This window comes from Ochotona curzoniae, unplaced genomic scaffold (genome assembly GCF_017591425.1).
Source record: "Ochotona curzoniae isolate NIBS_2020 unplaced genomic scaffold, NIBS_Ocur_1.0 contig_4502, whole genome shotgun sequence".
Classification (NCBI taxonomy): domain Eukaryota; kingdom Metazoa; phylum Chordata; class Mammalia; order Lagomorpha; family Ochotonidae; genus Ochotona; species Ochotona curzoniae.
This window is the reverse complement of record NW_024466308.1, coordinates 475,760-492,527: the sequence shown is the minus strand read 5'-3', so window position 1 is coordinate 492,527 and position 16,768 is coordinate 475,760. Positions and strand designations below refer to the sequence as shown.

At 62.8% G+C, this 16,768-nt stretch overlaps 1 protein-coding gene across 1 annotated transcript; it reads left to right on the top strand.

Moving 5' to 3' along the window:
• Positions 1 to 4,230: 4,230 nt before the first annotated feature.
• CDC37 (cell division cycle 37, HSP90 cochaperone) lies at positions 4,231 to 14,335 on the top strand. Its single transcript, XM_040986282.1, has 8 exons — positions 4,231 to 4,413; positions 10,955 to 11,230; positions 11,793 to 11,901; positions 12,020 to 12,135; positions 12,206 to 12,328; positions 12,951 to 13,133; positions 13,630 to 13,701; positions 13,797 to 14,335. Exons 1-8 carry the CDS (start codon positions 4,312 to 4,314, stop codon positions 13,950 to 13,952), a joined length of 1,137 nt encoding a protein of 378 aa, XP_040842216.1. The 5' UTR covers positions 4,231 to 4,311; the 3' UTR covers positions 13,953 to 14,335.
• The last annotated feature ends 2,433 nt before the right edge of the window (positions 14,336 to 16,768 follow it).

Below are 16,768 nucleotides of genomic sequence, written 5' to 3'. Positions count from 1 at the left end.
CGTCTCGACTTCCGTGTCAAGGAGAGTTTAAAAGCTCCTTCCCCGTCTCTTCCACGCTCTTCTCCCTCTGCAGCCCATGCCTTCCCGTCTGTCTCCTGCACGGGAAGGGAAGCCGAGGCCGTGGTTCCCTGAAATAAAGGCCGTCTAACTCATATATCTGGCTGAATTACTCTCTCCCTGGTGGCCGGCAAATCTAACATTCTGACGAGCGGCGAAGCTAACAGTTTCAGGCAGGCCCTGATGGTCACTGGAACATGAAGCAGCAGAAGGAAGCGCTCTCTCTCTCTCTTTCTTTCTATGTGTCTTCCACTCTCTGTCACTTGACTTTCAAATGAATACATCTTAAAAAAAGAGGAATTCGGGCCCGGCGCCGTGGCGCAAGTGGTTAAAGGTCCTCGCTTTGCACGCCCGGGATCCCATATGGACGCCGGTTCTAATCCCGGCAGCCCCGCTTCCCTTCCAGCTCCCTGCCTGTGGCCCGGGAAAGCAGTTGAGGATGGCCCAAGGCTTTGGGAACCTGCACCCGCGTGGGAGACCCAGAAGAGGCTCCTGGCTTCGGATCGGCATAGTATCGGCCCGTTGCGCTCACTTGGGGAGTGAATCATCGGACGGAAGATCTTCTTTCTCTGTCTCTCCTCTCTGTATATCCGCCTTTCCAATCAAAAAATAATAAAAATAAATCTTTAGAAAAAAAAAATTAAAAAATGTTAAAAAAAAAAAAAAGAGGAATTCGGGTAGCGATGTTATTCTGTGTCGTTTCCTGGGCTAAGCAGCTGGGCTTAGAACTGCTGCCCATATGGGATCCCTGTGTGTGCAAGGCGAGGATATAGTGACTTTAGCCATTGCACCAGGCCAAAATAAATAATTAAAAAAAAAAGCAACAGGGCCCAGGTGGAGCCTAGAGACTAAAGCCCTCACCTCACATGCCCAGGAATCCCATATGGACGCTGGTTCTAATCCTGGCTGCTCCACTTCCCATCCAGCTTTCTTGCCTGTGGCCTGGGAAAGCAGTGGAGGACGGCCCAAAGCCTTGGGACCCTGCACCCACGTGGGAGACCTGGAAGAAGCTCCTGGCTCCTGGCTGCGGATCGGCGCAGCACCGGCCGTTGTGGTCACTTGGGGAGTGAATCATCCTCCTCTCTGTATATCTGATTTTTCAATAAAAATAAGTAATTTTTTTTTAAATGGTCTCTCTTTGTATCTGGTTCTCTCTTTATATCTGCCTTTCCAATAAAAATAAAGAATAAATTTTTTTAAGCTCCAGCTGTTATCCCTATAAATCTGCTTTTCAAGTAAAAGTAAATATATCCCTTTTTTTAAAAAAAAAATATATTATTTGAAAGTCAGCTATACAGAGAGGAGGAGAGACAGAGAGAGAGGAAGATCTTCCATCTGATGATTCACTCCCCAAGTGGCTGCAAAGGCTGGGGCTGAGTCGATCCAAAGGCAGGAGCCAGGAGCCTCTTCCAAGTCTCCCACACAGGTGCAGGGTCCCAGGGCCTTGGGCCGTCCTCCACTGCTTTCCCAGGCCACAAGCAGATAGCTGGATGGGAAGCAGGGCCACAGGGATCAGAACTGGCACCCATATGGGACCCTGGCTTGAGTAAGGCAAGGACTTCAATTGCTAGGCTGCTGTGCCAGGGCCCAAAGTAAATAAATCATAAATAGATAAATCATAAATAAATAAATCAGAAAGATCTAAGGAGCTCATCTGAGTCCCCAGGCAGTCAGCATAGGCTCCCTGGGGTCTGCACTTTTAGGGGAGGAAGCTGGTAGCCAGGAGCAGGCCTGTGGGTGGTTCCACTGCAGTGGCCACACCCCTGGACCTTTGGAAGTCCATACCCACTTGTCGGTTGGGCGCTGGGCAGAGCTGTGCCTGAGGTGGTGTGAAGAGGGGCAGGATTGCGGGGCACGGTGGGGGGCGGTGGTCCTGGAGGGTCCAGGGTCAGTTCGCATATCCGTCCCTTCAGGTCGCTCCCAGCAGGGCCTCTGGCCATCTCAGCCGTTCCAGCAAGCATGAAATGGAGGGGGCTGGATGGGTTCAGGCCAAGCCTTCATCAGGATCCCAAATTACAGCAATCCTGCTTTTAATTCCTATGGAAAGCCTTCCACCCGCGACCCCGCACCTGCTGTGTGCGCCCCCTGCCCCATCTAGATCTGCTCCTCTCCCCCCACCCCTACAGAAAGAGCAGGAAAATGGGCAGATGGGCAGCAGAAATCTCCTTTAATCCCACACCAGCGCCAGCCCCACCCCACCCCCCTGCAGGTTCACAGCAGGCCGGCGGAAGGAGGAGGAGGCAGGCCTGCAAGTGCCATCACCCTCTGGGCTCAACAACCCCAGCGACCAGGACCAGCGTAGCCCCCAAAAGCATGGGTCAGGGCTCCACCCCACCGAGTGGGGGTCTCGGTCCCCGAGGCACTCTAAGCAATCATTGGCGCTGATCAGGGAGCTTCCAGCGCCCAGTCCGCAGTTCTGGAAGCTGGGGGACTCCCGGCACTCCCGTATCCCAGGGGCTGGGCAGGGGAGGGAGAGCTGCGTCTGCGTGAGGATTCCCAGGCAAGGGGGTTGGGGTGACTGGGGTTCTCTCCAGGTACCCCCGGCCCGGGTGTGTGTGTGTGTGGGGGGGGGACGGGCAGGTATTCTGGGAATCCTGGGGCTGGGGAAAACTCCCTCCGCCCCCACATCCACCATCCCAGATCCCTCCTTCCTGGGGGCCAGACCCGACCCTCTCCACACTGAAGCCCGCAAGCCAAAGCTTACCTTTACAGGGGGGTGGGAGGGAATGTCTTGCCCTCTCCCTCTCCGGCTTGTGTTGGGGTGGACAAGGGCCCGGAGTGATCCCAACCCTTACGGCTGGTGTGTGTGTGTCCTCGCGAGCGCGCGCGAGGTGCTGGACTCGGTGGGAGGTGCTGGGAGGAGTGGGGGGCGATGACGGGGACTCCCCGTCTCCCCCAGAGCTCTCCCTACCCCGCCCGCTCGCCCTCCCCGCCCACGGGCAGCTTTGAACGCAGAGCAATGGGGAGCTGGTTGCAGCGGCAGTGTCCATCTCGGGGTGCCTGGCAACCACCACCCCCTTTTTTCACTCCTTCCCCTCTGCTCTCAAAATCTGGAGACCTCAGATGCTTCCCCCGCCCTCCATTTGCGCCACGAAAATACCCAGAGGCTCTGGGAGACTGGGAAGCGAACCTGGAGCTCCTCCCACTCCACTGGCCCCTCTCGGAGCACCCCTTAATCTGAGATAATCCTGCACCCTAAATCCCGGAGTATCAAAGTGCGGGCCAGGTCCTGGCGTGGGGTGCTGGAGGAGGGGTACGCAGGCTCAGCGTCCCTGCGGAGGAAAAAACGGGGACATCCTTACAGCTGCCCCCACCCCAGCCAGGATGGTCAGGAAAGCCGCCCGGCACCCCGACTGGGCCGCTGGACACCGGCTGCTGGACCCCAGCGACAGCCAGCGGCCGTGCGCCCCAGTGGGGAGGGCTGGGGATTCCAGGGCGCGCGTGTGTGTGCGCCCCAGGGCGCGCGTGTGTGCGCGCGTGGGTCCTCGCCCACGGTGACCGGTGAGGGGCCCACGCTGTGTGGCGTCCCCCCACCACGGTAAGAGCAGGATCCCACCACCCCCCAGGCTCGCGTCCCGACCCCCAGGCCAGGACCCTCCCCAGCACCCCCACCCGAGGCGCCCCGTCCCCAGGATCACGCACCCCTCCCCGGGCACCCCTCCCTGGGCCCGGCTGAGGCCTGGGGGACCGGGGGAGGCCCGGCTGAGGCCTGGGGGGCCGGGGGAGGCCTGGGGGGCCGGGGGAGGCCCGGCTGAGGCCTGGGGTCCGGGGGAGGCCCGGGCTCTCCTGTCCAGGCCCCGCCCCTCCGGGGGCCTCGGGTGACGTCACGGCGGCGTGCCAAGCGGACAATCCTTCTCGGCCTCGTCAACTGCCCACTTGGGGTGGGGCGTGGGCAGGCGCTGTTGGGGGCCGCGTCTCCTCTCTCTGAGGGAGCCCCTTGCCCCGGCCCAGGAGGTGCCTGGTGGGACCGCTCCGCCCTGCCCAGGGAGGCGAGGTCATGGAGGGACCTCCCCGGGTGGGGACGGCGTGCTCGGGGCGCACCCCCACGTGCGCCGGCCCCTTTACGGCGGGCTCGGTCGCTAGGGCCGCCGCCGCGGTTCCTAGGGATGTGACGTAATGTGAGGGCGGAGGGGGCCGGCGTCAGCGGCCGGGCGGAAGCGGAAGGGGCGGGGCTCGGTGGGCCGAGTGTCCAGCTCTTGCTTGCTTGCTGCCGCCGCCCGAGCCGGAGCGGGCGGGGAGGCCGTCGGAGGCAAGATGGTGGACTACAGCGTGTGGGACCACATCGAAGTGTCGGACGATGAGGACGAGACGCACCCCAACATCGACACGGCCAGCCTCTTCCGCTGGAGGCACCAGGTAGGGTGCGCGCCGCCCCCCGTTTCCTGCCTGCACCCCCACATTCCCGGGACCGCTGGCAGCGTTCTGCCCGGGGGGACCCCGCTCTGGACACTTGGGGGGCTCTGGGTTGGAGCTTCGCACCCCTCGATTCGGCCCGCCGGGGCTCCTCCGCCTCCCACCCCAGCCCCGGAGGCGCGATCGCAGGGGGCCCTGGAAGGGGTCGCCTCAACAGCACCCCCTAATTCCAAACACCTGCAACTGAACTTGAGGATCCCGACCCCGAACTCTGCTAGAGAGCATCCACTTCCTGTGTCCGAGACCCTTTTTCTGGTGTGGGGTCTCGTGCTGTGCCCTCCACCGACGCTAGTAAGGGCTAGACCCCCACCCCCACAATTCCCCCAATAATTGGATTTTCTCCTGGAACCTCCTTTCCTGCGGACATCTGGGGCTTCCCATGCAGATCTCAATTCCTCAAAAAATATCTATATTTTTAAAATCCTGAAATTCCTGTGCCTGAATGGTTATCCCCTAATTCCCGCTCCTGACAAGGACCGCCTCCCCAGTCCCCCACCGAGGAGCTGGGCTTTGGAACCAGCAACTCCAATCCCACCTTTGACCTTTAGGCCACACCTCCTGCAGACCCCATTTGCACCCCGAACCCCCAGGCCCAGTGGAGCCGCCCCTGCCCCTCCTCACCTAAACCACTCTCCTCTGGCAGCGTTTGAAACCATCCCGCCCCGAGTCCACACAACCCACCCAGCCTGGTGCACTCTGGGGCATCCACGTTGTCCTTTGCCGGAGCCCCCTTTCGGATTCCGCGACCCTTCCCTTTATAGATTCACAGCCGCCTCCCCCCAGACTCCAGACACCCCAGAATCCCAGCTGTGCATGATGAGGGTCCTACCTCCTCAGTGCAAGTGCGCCCCAGGTCCCCTGTGCTGGGGTGCACCTCCCAGCACCCGCCAGGTGGGAATTCCACACCTCACACACAACTCTTCCTTTGGCACTTCCCAGGCGCTGATCCAGAAACTCCCTCCCCCCAAGAGTCTGGGAAGAAAGTTCTAGCACTTGCATCTCTTGCCGTGTGTGTGTGTGTGTGTGTGTGTGTGTGTGTGTGTGTGTGTGTGTGTGTAGCATGGTACTAGGAAATATTTAAGAACCCCATGAAGACTATTCTTGGAAACACCTATTTCTGGCCCATAAAGAGGTTAATCTTTGACTGCGTCCGGGTGGGGGCAGCACGGTTTGGTCCTGCGGGATGGAGTGGCCCCCCCTCTGCTGGCAGCCAGGGGACGTTTCCTGTCCTGGAGCCTGGCAGGCCGGCAGGCGGCTCATGGAGAGTGGGGGAGGCAAGCTTGGGTTCTGATCCCTGCGCTCCCCGTGTTTGGGTGTGTGTGTGAGGCAGGAACATTCCAGATCTTTCCAGGTGCCAAAATGGGGGCAACACGGGTCCCCTGCTCCTGGGAGGCCCTTCCAGGAAAGTGAGATGTGCACTGGACCATGAGCAGGGCCCTGGGAGGGGACCTGGCAGGTACCCACCCACGTGGGAAGGCGGGGGTTCCACACCTACCCACAGAAGAGGGCCGGGATTCCACACCCCGTTTCCTGCCAGGGCACACACACCCGGGCGGGGGACGTGGTTTGAGTGCCTGCTCCTGGCTTCCGCCGCCCTGTTCACCTCGTGGGCCTGTGGACCACTCACCTGGCAGATGGGAACTCTCTGCCTTCCAAATTTAAAAAAGTGAAACTAGCAAGGTCTTTTTGTTGAGGATGCAACAAGAAAAAAATGTTGCCAAACAGTAATAGTGTTTTTTTTAATTATTATTATATTTTGACAATCTTTACATAGTTAATTAGGGTAAAAAGCTTCAAGGGCTACAGGAAAGTGAGTAAGACTAGTATTTTTTCCATATTGTTTCCTTCATGTTTAAAGGGGGGTATTAAGGGAGAAGCCCACCCAATTTCCCACCCTCCCCAGGTCCCGGGTGTAGGGCATGCTCTGAGGTTCCTGCTCAAGTGGTTTGATGTTTCACCAGTTATGAATCGCTGCCAATCTTGCCACGCCAAGCACGATGAGGTCTTTGAAGAACCCACTGGTTGACATAGTCCAGTAATAGTGTTTGTTGTTGCTGTTGTTAGACTCATTTTCTGTGAGTTTGGATATTCCTTGTATGGGCGAACTTGACAAACTGTGTTGCACTCCAAGAGATAAGTTATTTTTTTAAAGATTTATTTATTTTTGTTGAGCCAAATTTTCCCAGGAAATATTTTCTAAAAACTTATCAGTTTCTTCTTTTAAGTGTTTTATTATTTAAGATTTTTATTTGCAAGGCAGAGTTAGAGAAGAAAGAGACCGAGCGCTTCCATCCACCGGTTCGTTCCTCAGTTGGCCGCAGCAGTGTGATTCCAGTCGAAGCCAGGAGCTTCCTCTGAGTCTCCCACATGGGTCAGAGGCCTAAGCATTCCTGGGACATTAGCAAAGAGTGAGATGGGAAGTGGCGCCCTGGGACACAAACTGGTGCTGCTCTGGGTTGCCGGCACTGCAGGCCCAGGGTGAGCCGGCCACGCCATGATGCCCCGGAGTACTGCAGGCCCAGGGTGAGCCGGCCACGCCATGATGCCCCGGATTACTGCAGGCCCAGGGTGAGCCGGCCACGCCATGATGCCCCGGATTACTGCAGGCCCAGGGTGAGCCGGCCACGCCATGATGCCCCGTAGTACTGCAGGCCCAGGGTGAGCCGGCCACGCCATGATGCCCCGGATTACTGCAGGCCCAGGGTGAGCCGGCCACGCCATGATGCCCCGTAGCACTGCAGGCCTAGGGTGAGCCGGCCACGCCATGATGCCCCGGATTACTGCAGGCCCAGGGTGAGCCGGCCACGCCATGACGCCCCGGATTACTGCAGGCCCAGGGTGAGCCGGCCACGCCATGATGCCCCGGATTACTGCAGGCCCAGGGTGAGCCGGCCACGCCATGATGCCCCGGATTACTGCAGGCCCAGGGTGAGCCGGCCACGCCATGATGCCCCGGATTACTGCAGGCCCAGGGTGAGCCGGCCACGCCATGATGCCCCGTAGTACTGCAGGCCCAGGGTGAGCCGGCCACGCCATGATGCCCCGGATTACTGCAGGCCCAGGGTGAGCCGGCCACGCCATGATGCCCCGTAGCACTGCAGGCCCAGGGTGAGCCGGCCACGCCATGATGCCCCGGATTACTGCAGGCCCAGGGTGAGCCGGCCACGCCATGATGCCCCGGATTACTGCAGGCCCAGGGTGAGCCGGCCACGCCATGATGCCCCGGAGTACTGCAGGCCCAGGGTGAGCCGGCCACGCCATGACGCCCCGGAGTACTGCAGGCCCAGGGTGAGCCGGCCACGCCATGATGCCCCGTAGCACTGCAGGCCCAGGGTGAGCCGGCCACGCCATGATGCCCCGGAGTTTATTTGAAAAGGAAGAGTTCCGGACAGAGCTCTCCCACTCACTGATCTACAGCAGCCAGGCCTGCTCCCTCTCTCCCCGGGGTGGTAGGAGCCCGGCCTCAGAGCACCTGCTGCTACCTTCCTGGGGACATTAGCAGAATGCCAGGACCCCATTGGTGCCCGTGGGGAATGCTGGTATCCCACGTGGCAGTTTAATGTGCTGTGTTCAACAGGCTAATCCTCTACCTGCAGGCGTCGGCATCCCATTGTGCTTGCAGGTTCATGTCCGGCTGCTCCACTTCCCACCCAGCTCCCTGCCTGTGGCCTGGGAAAGCAGTGGAGGACGGCCCAAAGCCTTGGGACCCTGCACCCGCATGGGAGACCCGGGAGAGGCTCCTGGCTTCAGATCAGCTCAGCTCCAGCCACTTGGACAGTGAATCAACAGACAGAGGATCTTTCTCTCTGCTTCCCCTCCTCTCTGTAAATCTGACTTTCCAATAAAAACAAATAGATCTTTTTTAAAAAATTTAAAAGACAAAGTATAACTGCTGTGTCACAAAGCCAGTCCTTATTATTTGAAAGGCAGAGTTCAGGAGAGAGAGAGAGAGATCTTCCATGGGCTCGTTCATTCCCCCAGTGGCTGAAACGGCCAGCGCTGTGCCAGGCTGAAGCCAGGACCCTGGAGCTCCAGGCGGGTCTCCCACGCGGATGCAGAGGCCGTCCTGTACTGCCTTTCCGGCTGCGTCGGCAGGTGCCTGGATCGAAAGTGGAGCAGCCCAGGTGGGATGCCAGCCCCAAGGGTCATCCTTGCATTTCTCTCTGAATTTCTCAAGTACCTTCCCAGGAGAGACTGCTGCTTGGGGCCAGAGCCCAGCTCGCGGAGTTCTGGTACACCGAGTAGCTTCCAGCACGTCGTGGGGTTGTTCTGTGACTCAGTTTACTCACCCCGTGGGGGTGATGGGAAAGCCCCTCGTGGCAGAGTGACAGAGAGATGGTCCATCCGTTGGTTTACGCCCCAAGTGGCCTCAACAGCCAGGGCCGGGCCAACCGGGGCCAGTGCCAGTTATTCCATCCGGGTCCCCGGGCCGTCATCTGCTGCCTTCCGGGTGACGTAGCAGAGAGCTGTGTCGGAAGCTTGGCAGTGTTTTAGTTTGTGTAATCTGTGGTGCTTTTGGCACTAGCTGCCGACTGCATCATCACATAGGTAATTTCTTGCTCATGGCAATCCCCCCAAATGTCCGAAGGTTCCAGAAAGGGACACACGGAGCCCTCTCCTTGGCTCCCAGCTCTGTTGCCCAGAGGGAGCTGCCTGTGACGGCTGCACCCCGGGAGTCGGCTCGTCCCTGAACTGCCACAGGCCTCAGTGTCCCTTATCTGCACATTACGAGGCAGGGGCACAGGTGGCTCCTCACGGCTGCCCTGGCTCCACACCCTCCCGGATGAGAGGTGCCAAGCCTGAGCCGGGCAGGCTGCTGCCCAGCCGCTTCCAAAAAGCCTATTTTAGCCTCGGCCTCCCTGGCGGCCAGTCAGAGGACGCTGGCAGTGGGGGGCGGGAAGGGGAGACAGGTTCCCGCGCCCAGCTTGGCACCAGCCCAGGGCTGAGGCGGCAGGAACCATGACGGCTTTTTTCTCTTACCTGACTCGTGCCCACCGCATGGGCTGTTTTGATCCCTGACTCGGCGGGTGCGTGTGTGTGGCTGGGGACTGGCTGAGAGATCCAAGTGGGTCTCCCAGTTCTCACTCCCGTGTGCCTGGCCCTCCGCGCAGTGCACGTGGGGAGGGTGGTGGTGGCACAGCCCCGAACGAGGCCCAGAGGTCAGTCAGCTGGTCATTCCGGGAACGGTGGCACCATGGGACACCCCTGACCGAGCGCCAGGACCACTGCAGTCACCCAGGGTGACAACCCATTTCGTAGAGGGGGCAGACCAAGTCCTGGAGGTGCCAGAGACCTGAGTGACGTGGCGCTGCCAGGAAGTCAGGGAGTTGGGCCTGGGGCGGTGCGGGAACAGCCATGCTCAGTTTGTTAGCAGCAGAAAGCTGGCGTGAGAGCGAGCGAGCTTCCGGTTGATACGGGATGAACCCAGCCTAGACAGCCCCCCACACACTTAGAATAGTTCAGCTCCTTCTGGGTCGTCTCCTCGGTGGTGTGAGAGCCGGCCCTGACCACCGTCCATCATTTGGCACCGCCAGATACTTCCTCGGCAGAACCCATGACGAGGCCCAGCTTGTGCTGGGCACGTTTAAGGTGGGGAGATCCGGGCAGGTGTGTGGGGGACCCCAGCAAGTGAGGCCTCCCTTGGGGACACCTACAGACGGGTCAGAGGGCCGGGTCCCAGTCCTGGCTGCCCCACCTCCGGAACCCCCGCTGCCACGTGGGAGACCTGCAGTGAGTTCTGGGTTTCTGACTTGCGGGCATTCGGGGTGTGAGCCACATGGAAGATTCCCAGTCCCTCGCGTAGGTTTTTGTTTATTTGCTAAGCTATGGCATTTGGCTGCCTAGATATAGTAAGTGCATTCGATTTTTTTCTTCTTAAGGTTTATGTATTTGAAAGTCATTATTAGCTGCTGATTCACTCCCCAAGTGGCTGCAGTGGCTGGAGCTGGACCAGGCAGAGGGAGCTTCTGGGCTCCCAGGGACTTGGGCCAGCCTCCTTCTCCCAGGCGCATGAGCAGGGCGCTGGATTGTAAGAGGGGCAGCCGGGACTTGAAAAGCCTACCAGCGTCTCTGGCAGCAGCCCCACTTGGCACGCTGCATGTACTGGGTCACTTCCCGGAGCGCCCTCCAGAGCCAGGCTGGGCCAGCACTGCACGCCCAGGGCCCGAGCGGCCCACCCGCAGGCTGAATGGTGTCACTGAGAAGGGTACATCCCGGTCAGCTGCTCTGGTGCTGCCGGAAGATGGTGGTCCAGCCAGGCAGGGGTGGGCTGCAGAGAGGGTGCTGGGTGAAGGCGAGGGCTGGAGAGGGATGGTACAGGTCCCCGGGGACAGCGTGAAGACTCAGGCTGTGCCCTCCGCAAGGTGGGCGACAGGGGCTGCAAAGATGCAGATGGAAACCAGGCGGCCCTAGGGCACAGAGGGAGGTGGGGCCGGGGACCAGGAGCCAGGCGTTGCCAGAGTAACGGCCGGTCGCTGCCCCGCAGGCCCGGGTGGAGCGCATGGAGCAGTTCCAGAAGGAGAAAGAGGAGCTGGACCGGGGCTGCCGGGAGTGTAAACGCAAGGTGGCCGAGTGTCAGCGGAAGCTGAAGCAGCTGGAGGTGGCCGAGGGCGGCAAGGCCGAGCTGGAGCGGCTGCAGGCCGAGGCGCAGCAGCTGCGCAGGGAGGAGCGCGGCTGGGAGCAGAAGCTGGAGGAGATGCGGAAGAAGGAGAAGAGCATGCCCTGGAACGTGGACACGCTCAGCAAGGACGGCTTCAGCAAGGTGCGCGGGCCGGGGCGGGGGCTGGGGGCCGGGGGGCGGGGGGCGGGGGGCCGGGGGCGGGGGGCTGGGGGCCGGGGGCCGGGGGACTGGCCGGGGCTGGGGGGCTGGGGGCTGGGGGCGGGGGGCGGGGGGCCGGGGGCTGGGGCCGGGGGGCTGGGGGGCCGGGGGCGGGGGGCCGGGGGCTGGGGCCGGGGGGCTGGGGGGCTGGGGGCGGGGGGCGGGGGGCCGGGGGCTGGGGCCGGGGGGCTGGGGGGCTGGGGGCGGGGGCTGGGGGCCGGGGGCCGGGGGACTGGCCGGGGCTGGGGGGCTGGAGGGCTGGCCGGGCTAGCCGGGCGAGTGCGCAGGAGCGGGAGCCGCCGGAGGAGCGGGAGCCTGTGTTGGGGGCGCGGCTGGTGAGGACGCACCCCACCGGCCCCTGTCCCCTCTGATCTGCCCCAAGGCCCACGCCCTTGCCCCCGCCTGCTTCATGCTCCGGCCGCGTCGGCACCTCCTGCTCCGTGGCTGGGCTGGGCGCCCCGCCGCTGCCGGCCCCCAGCCCACTGCCCTTCTCACCCAACCGCAGAGCATGGTTAACACCAAGCCCGAGAAGGCCGAGGAGGACTCGGAGGAGGCCAAGGAGCAGAAACACAAAACCTTCGTGGAGAAGTACGAGAAGCAGATCAAGCACTTCGGTGAGTGTGTGTGCGTGTGCGTGTGCGCACGCGGGGGTCGCGGACCCCTCGGGGAGGGCAGGGGCAGAGCCAGCGCTGCAGGGACCCCCAGGCTACTCCATCCGATACCTCCCGGCAGGCATGCTCCGCCGCTGGGACGACAGCCAGAAGTACCTCTCCGACAACGTGCACCTGGTGTGCGAGGAGACCGCCAACTACCTGGTCATCTGGTGTATTGACCTGGAGGTGGAGGAGGTGAGTGCGCGGGCCTGGTGAGGGCGGGGCCCAGGGCAGGCCGGGGTCGTCACCGCTGTCCCTCCCGCAGAAATGCGCCCTGATGGAGCAGGTGGCCCACCAGACGATCGTCGTGCAGTTCATCCTGGAGCTGGCCAAGAGCCTCAAGGTGGACCCGCGGGCCTGCTTCCGGCAGTTCTTCACCAAGATCAAGGTGCGCGCCCGCAGGGGACACGGGGGCAGGGGACACGGGGGGCAGGGGACACGGGGGGCAGGGGACACGGGGGCAGGGGACACGGGGGGGCAGGGGACACGGGGGGGGCAGGGGACACGGGGGGCAGGGGACACGGGGGGCAGGGGACACGGGGGGCAGGGGACACGGAGGGGGAGGGGCAGGGGACACGGGGGCAGGGGACACGGAGGGGCAGGGGACACGGGGGGCAGGGGACACGGGGGGCAGGGGACACGGGGGGCAGGGGACACGGGGGGCAGGGGACACGGGGGCAGGGGACACGGAGGGGGAGGGGACACGGGGGCAGGGGACGCCCGCAGGGGACACGGGGGGCAGGGGACACGGAGGGGGAGGGGCAGGGGACACGGGGGCAGGGGACACGGGGGGCAGGGGACACGGAGGGCAGGGGACACGGAGGGGGAGGGGACACGGGGGGCAGGGGACACGGGGGGCAGGGGACACGGAGGGGGAGGGGACACGGGGGGCAGGGGACACGGGGGGCAGGGGACACGGGGGCAGGGGACACGGGGGGCAGGGGACACGGGGGCCGGCTGGAGTGGGGCGGGGCGGGGCTTTGGGGTCACCGCCATCCCGCACCGCACAGACTGCCGACCGCCAGTACATGGAGGGCTTCAACGACGAGCTGGAGGCCTTCAAGGAGCGCGTGCGGGGCCGGGCCAAGCTGCGCATCGAGAAGGCCTTGAAGGAGTACGAGGAGGAGGAGCGCCGGAAGCGCCTGGGCCCCGGAGGCCTGGACCCCGTGGAGGTCTACGAGTCCCTGCCGGAGGTGCTGGGGGCGGGGCCGTGCGTGGGGGCGGGGCAGGGCCGTGCGTGGGGCGGGGCAGGGCCGTGCGTGGGGGCGGGGCCTGCGTGGGGGCGGGGCAGGGCCGTGCGTGGGGGCGGGGCGGGGCCGTGCGTGGGGGCGGGGCGGGGCCGTGCGTGGGGGCGGGGCAGGGCCGTGCGTGGGGGCGGGGGTGGGGCCGTGCGTGGGGGCGGGGCAGGGCCGTGCGTGGGGCGGGGCAGGGCCGTGGGTGGGGGCGGGGCAGGGCCGTGGGTGGGGCGGGGCAGGGCCGTGGGTGGGGGCGGGGCAGGGCCGTGGGTGGGGCGGGGCAGGGCCGTGGGTGGGGGCGGGGCAGGGCCGTGCGTGGGGGCGGGGCAGGGCCGTGCGTGGGGGCGGGGCAGGGCCGTGCGTGGGGGCGGGGCGGCGCCGTGCGTGGGGGCGGCGGGGCAGGGCAGCGAGTGGAGGGGCGACTTGCCGACCCCTCCATCCCCCACCCCTCTAGGAGCTCCAAAAGTGCTTTGATGTGAAGGACGTACAGATGCTCCAAGATGCCATCAGCAAGATGGACCCCACCGTGAGTGCCCCGCCCCCAGCCGGGGGTTCTGGGGTGCGGTGGGCGGGGACACTGGCCACGCCCCCAGCCCCTCACCCCCCATCCTTATCCCCCAGGACGCCAAGTACCACATGCAGCGCTGCATCGACTCCGGCCTCTGGGTCCCCAACTCCAAGCCCAGCGAGACCAAGGAGGGAGACGAGGCGGGCCCCGGGGACCCCTCGCTGGACGCCGTCCCCAAGGGCCACGAGCAGAGGGACGCCAGCGCGTGACCCGCCACCGCCTCCCTCTGTGTCCCCTCTTCAGAAGTTGAAAATATAGATGCCGTCTTCCCAGCTCCCCGGCTCCTGCCACTTGGCTGCTCCCCTGCCGCTCCTGGGGCCTCACCCCTGCCCTCCTCCCCTCGCCCTCCACACTCCCGCAGCTCTCATCCCACTCTGCTTTGACTCGAGGGGCTGCTCCAGCTGCCCCCTCCCCGTCAGCGTCATGCCAAAGGCCCAGGGGTCCAGGGAGGGGCAGGGGGTCCCAGGACTGCTCTACCAGTTAGGATCTTGGGCCCGGGGCCCAGGCGCCCACCACGGAGCCCCCGTCCGCATTGTTCGTCTCCTGTTTGGAAACAGCAGTGATCTTCCAATAAAGGATTTCAGACACTTCACCAGGCACAGGGCTCAGTGGCTAAACCTCTGTTTGCAAGTGCCTGTATACCACGTGGGCGCTGGTTCAAGTCCCGGCTGCCCCACTTCCCATCCAGCTCCCTGCCTGTGGCCTGGGAAAGCAGTGGAGGACGGCCCAAAGCCTTGGGACCCTGCTCCCGTGTGGGAGACCCAGAAGAGGCTCCTGGCTCCTGGCTTCGGATCAGCTCAGCTCTGTCTGTTGTGGCTACTTGGGGGGCACGTGGGTGGATGGGAGGAAGGCTGGGGCGATTGCTGGGCGCCCAGCCCTAGATACCCAAGGCTGATTCCACTGTGGTTTACGCGGATTCTGCTGCCTGGGACTCTTCTCCCCTCGGTCTGTCTCTTGGCCTCTTCCCTCACCAGTCGGCCCCTAACACACACACACACACACACACTTTCTCTCGCTGCCCTCCTGGACTGCCCACCTCCCACACGGTGCCTGGACCAGGTGCCCACCCACTCAGGCCTCCCCAGTGACCAAGGAGGTCCCTGCTGCTGCCGCTTGCCCTAGGAGCAGCCCTTCCACAGGGATGGGGGAGGAACCGTCCACAGTTGGCGTGTGCCAGCCACGGGGCTTCGCCCTCAGACAGTTTGGTCCACAAAATACTTCAAAAACCAGGGCTCTGGGAAGCGGGTTAGGAATCCCTGCTCTGGGGCCGTGCTGTGCTCGGCAGGTCCCTGCGTCCTATAGGGGCAGCAATTCTAGTCTCAGCTGCTCCACTTCCCATCCAACGCCCTGCTAGTGCGCCCAGCAAAGCAGCATGGCCCCTGCAGCCACGTGGGAGACTTCAGTGAGGCTCCTGGCTCCTGGCACAGCCCTGGTTGATGTGGCTGTTTAGGGATGGAAGTTCTAAACTGTGTCTCTCCCTCTTGCCTTTTCAAATAAAGAATAAATCAAAGATGATGCATTTTTCCTGACACTTTTTGTTATTGCTTGAGAATGAGCCATCTCCCATTTGTGACTCACGACAGATGGCCACAGCAGTTAGGGCTGGGCTCGGCGGAAGCCAGGAGTCCGGAGCTCCACCAGGGTCCCCCACGGGGGCAGCCTCTGCTGCCTGCCTGGACACGTGAGCAGGACCAACGGCACCCCACAGCACAGTACTGCCTCAGGCAAGTCCTCCTTACATGCCCGAGCGCCCTACTTTTCAAAACTCGGTGCTGTCACCTCCCCACCTAGAAGGTGGGGGGAGAGTCTGCCAGGGTCCGAGCAATCGCTCTGTCCCTACGACACCCAGAGCCCCCGATGCCTGGTGCAGTGGCCAGGCAGCTGAAGTCCTCACCTTGCACACACTGGCATCCCCATGGGTGCCACTTCATGTCCCGGCAGCCCTGCTTCCCTGCCTGTGGCCTGGGAAAGCAGTGGAGGACGGCCCAAAGCCTTGGGACCCTGCACCCACATGGGAGACCTGGAAGAAGCTCCTGGCTCCTGGATGTGGATCAGCTCAGCTCTGGCCATTGCGGTCACTTGGGGAATGAATCACCAGACAGAAGATCTTCCTCTCTGTATGTCTTTCCAATAAAAATAAATAAATCTCTAAAAAAAAAAAAAATCCAGAGCGCTGAGGGGGGAATGTGTCCTGGATGGGCTGTGGTGCCCAGGCCGGGCAGCAGGGGGCAGCCGTGGACCGCGAAGCCGACCGTCCCTTCTCGGCCTTGGGCAGGTGGTGTTGCCCGGACCCCTTAACAACCTCTCCTGGGAAACATCTCAAAGACTGTAGCACCGCTGGCTTTTTATCGCTTGTCTTAGGCGCCACCAGGACAACAACTTTTGATACTAGGTTCCTCCGAGCTAACGTTGTGTTCACTTTGGCCTCCTGAGGCCGTGTTAAGCCCCTGGCCACTCTCCTGCGAGCCTTTCCCCCTGGGCTTTGTGCGTGAGGCTGGCACAGTGACATGGGCGTCCCAGCTCAAGAGCACCTGTTCGAGTCCCTGCTGCTGCCCCATTTCTGACGGAAATGGCAGGAGTGTGGCCCCCTGCCTCCCACGTGGGACACGCAGACGCAGTTCCAGGCTCCTGCTTGGGCCAGGTCCAGCCCTGGCTGCTGTGGACATGAGGGAAGTGGACTGATAGCTCCAAGTCTTTCTGTGTGTGAATGTCCGATATCCCTGGACACCCTCGGGGCTGGGACGCTGTGGACAGCACCAGTTCACAGAGCCTGCCTCTGACACACAGCCAGGTTCAGAGGGCAGCTAACTTTTCCGGAATGTGCTGGTGGGTTTTCTGGGGACAACAGCTCCACACGCCTGCCCTGGCAGCCTAGCTTGGAATCCTTGATCCCCAGAGAGTGCCCCTCTTGTGGTTCCCTTTGGCGCCTGGGTGGGGAGAACGCGGGGTTGGCAGGCCCCTCCTCCACGGGCTCCCCACCGCCGTGGGCTCAGGGGATTGTCCCTGGACAACCTGCCTCCTGGGG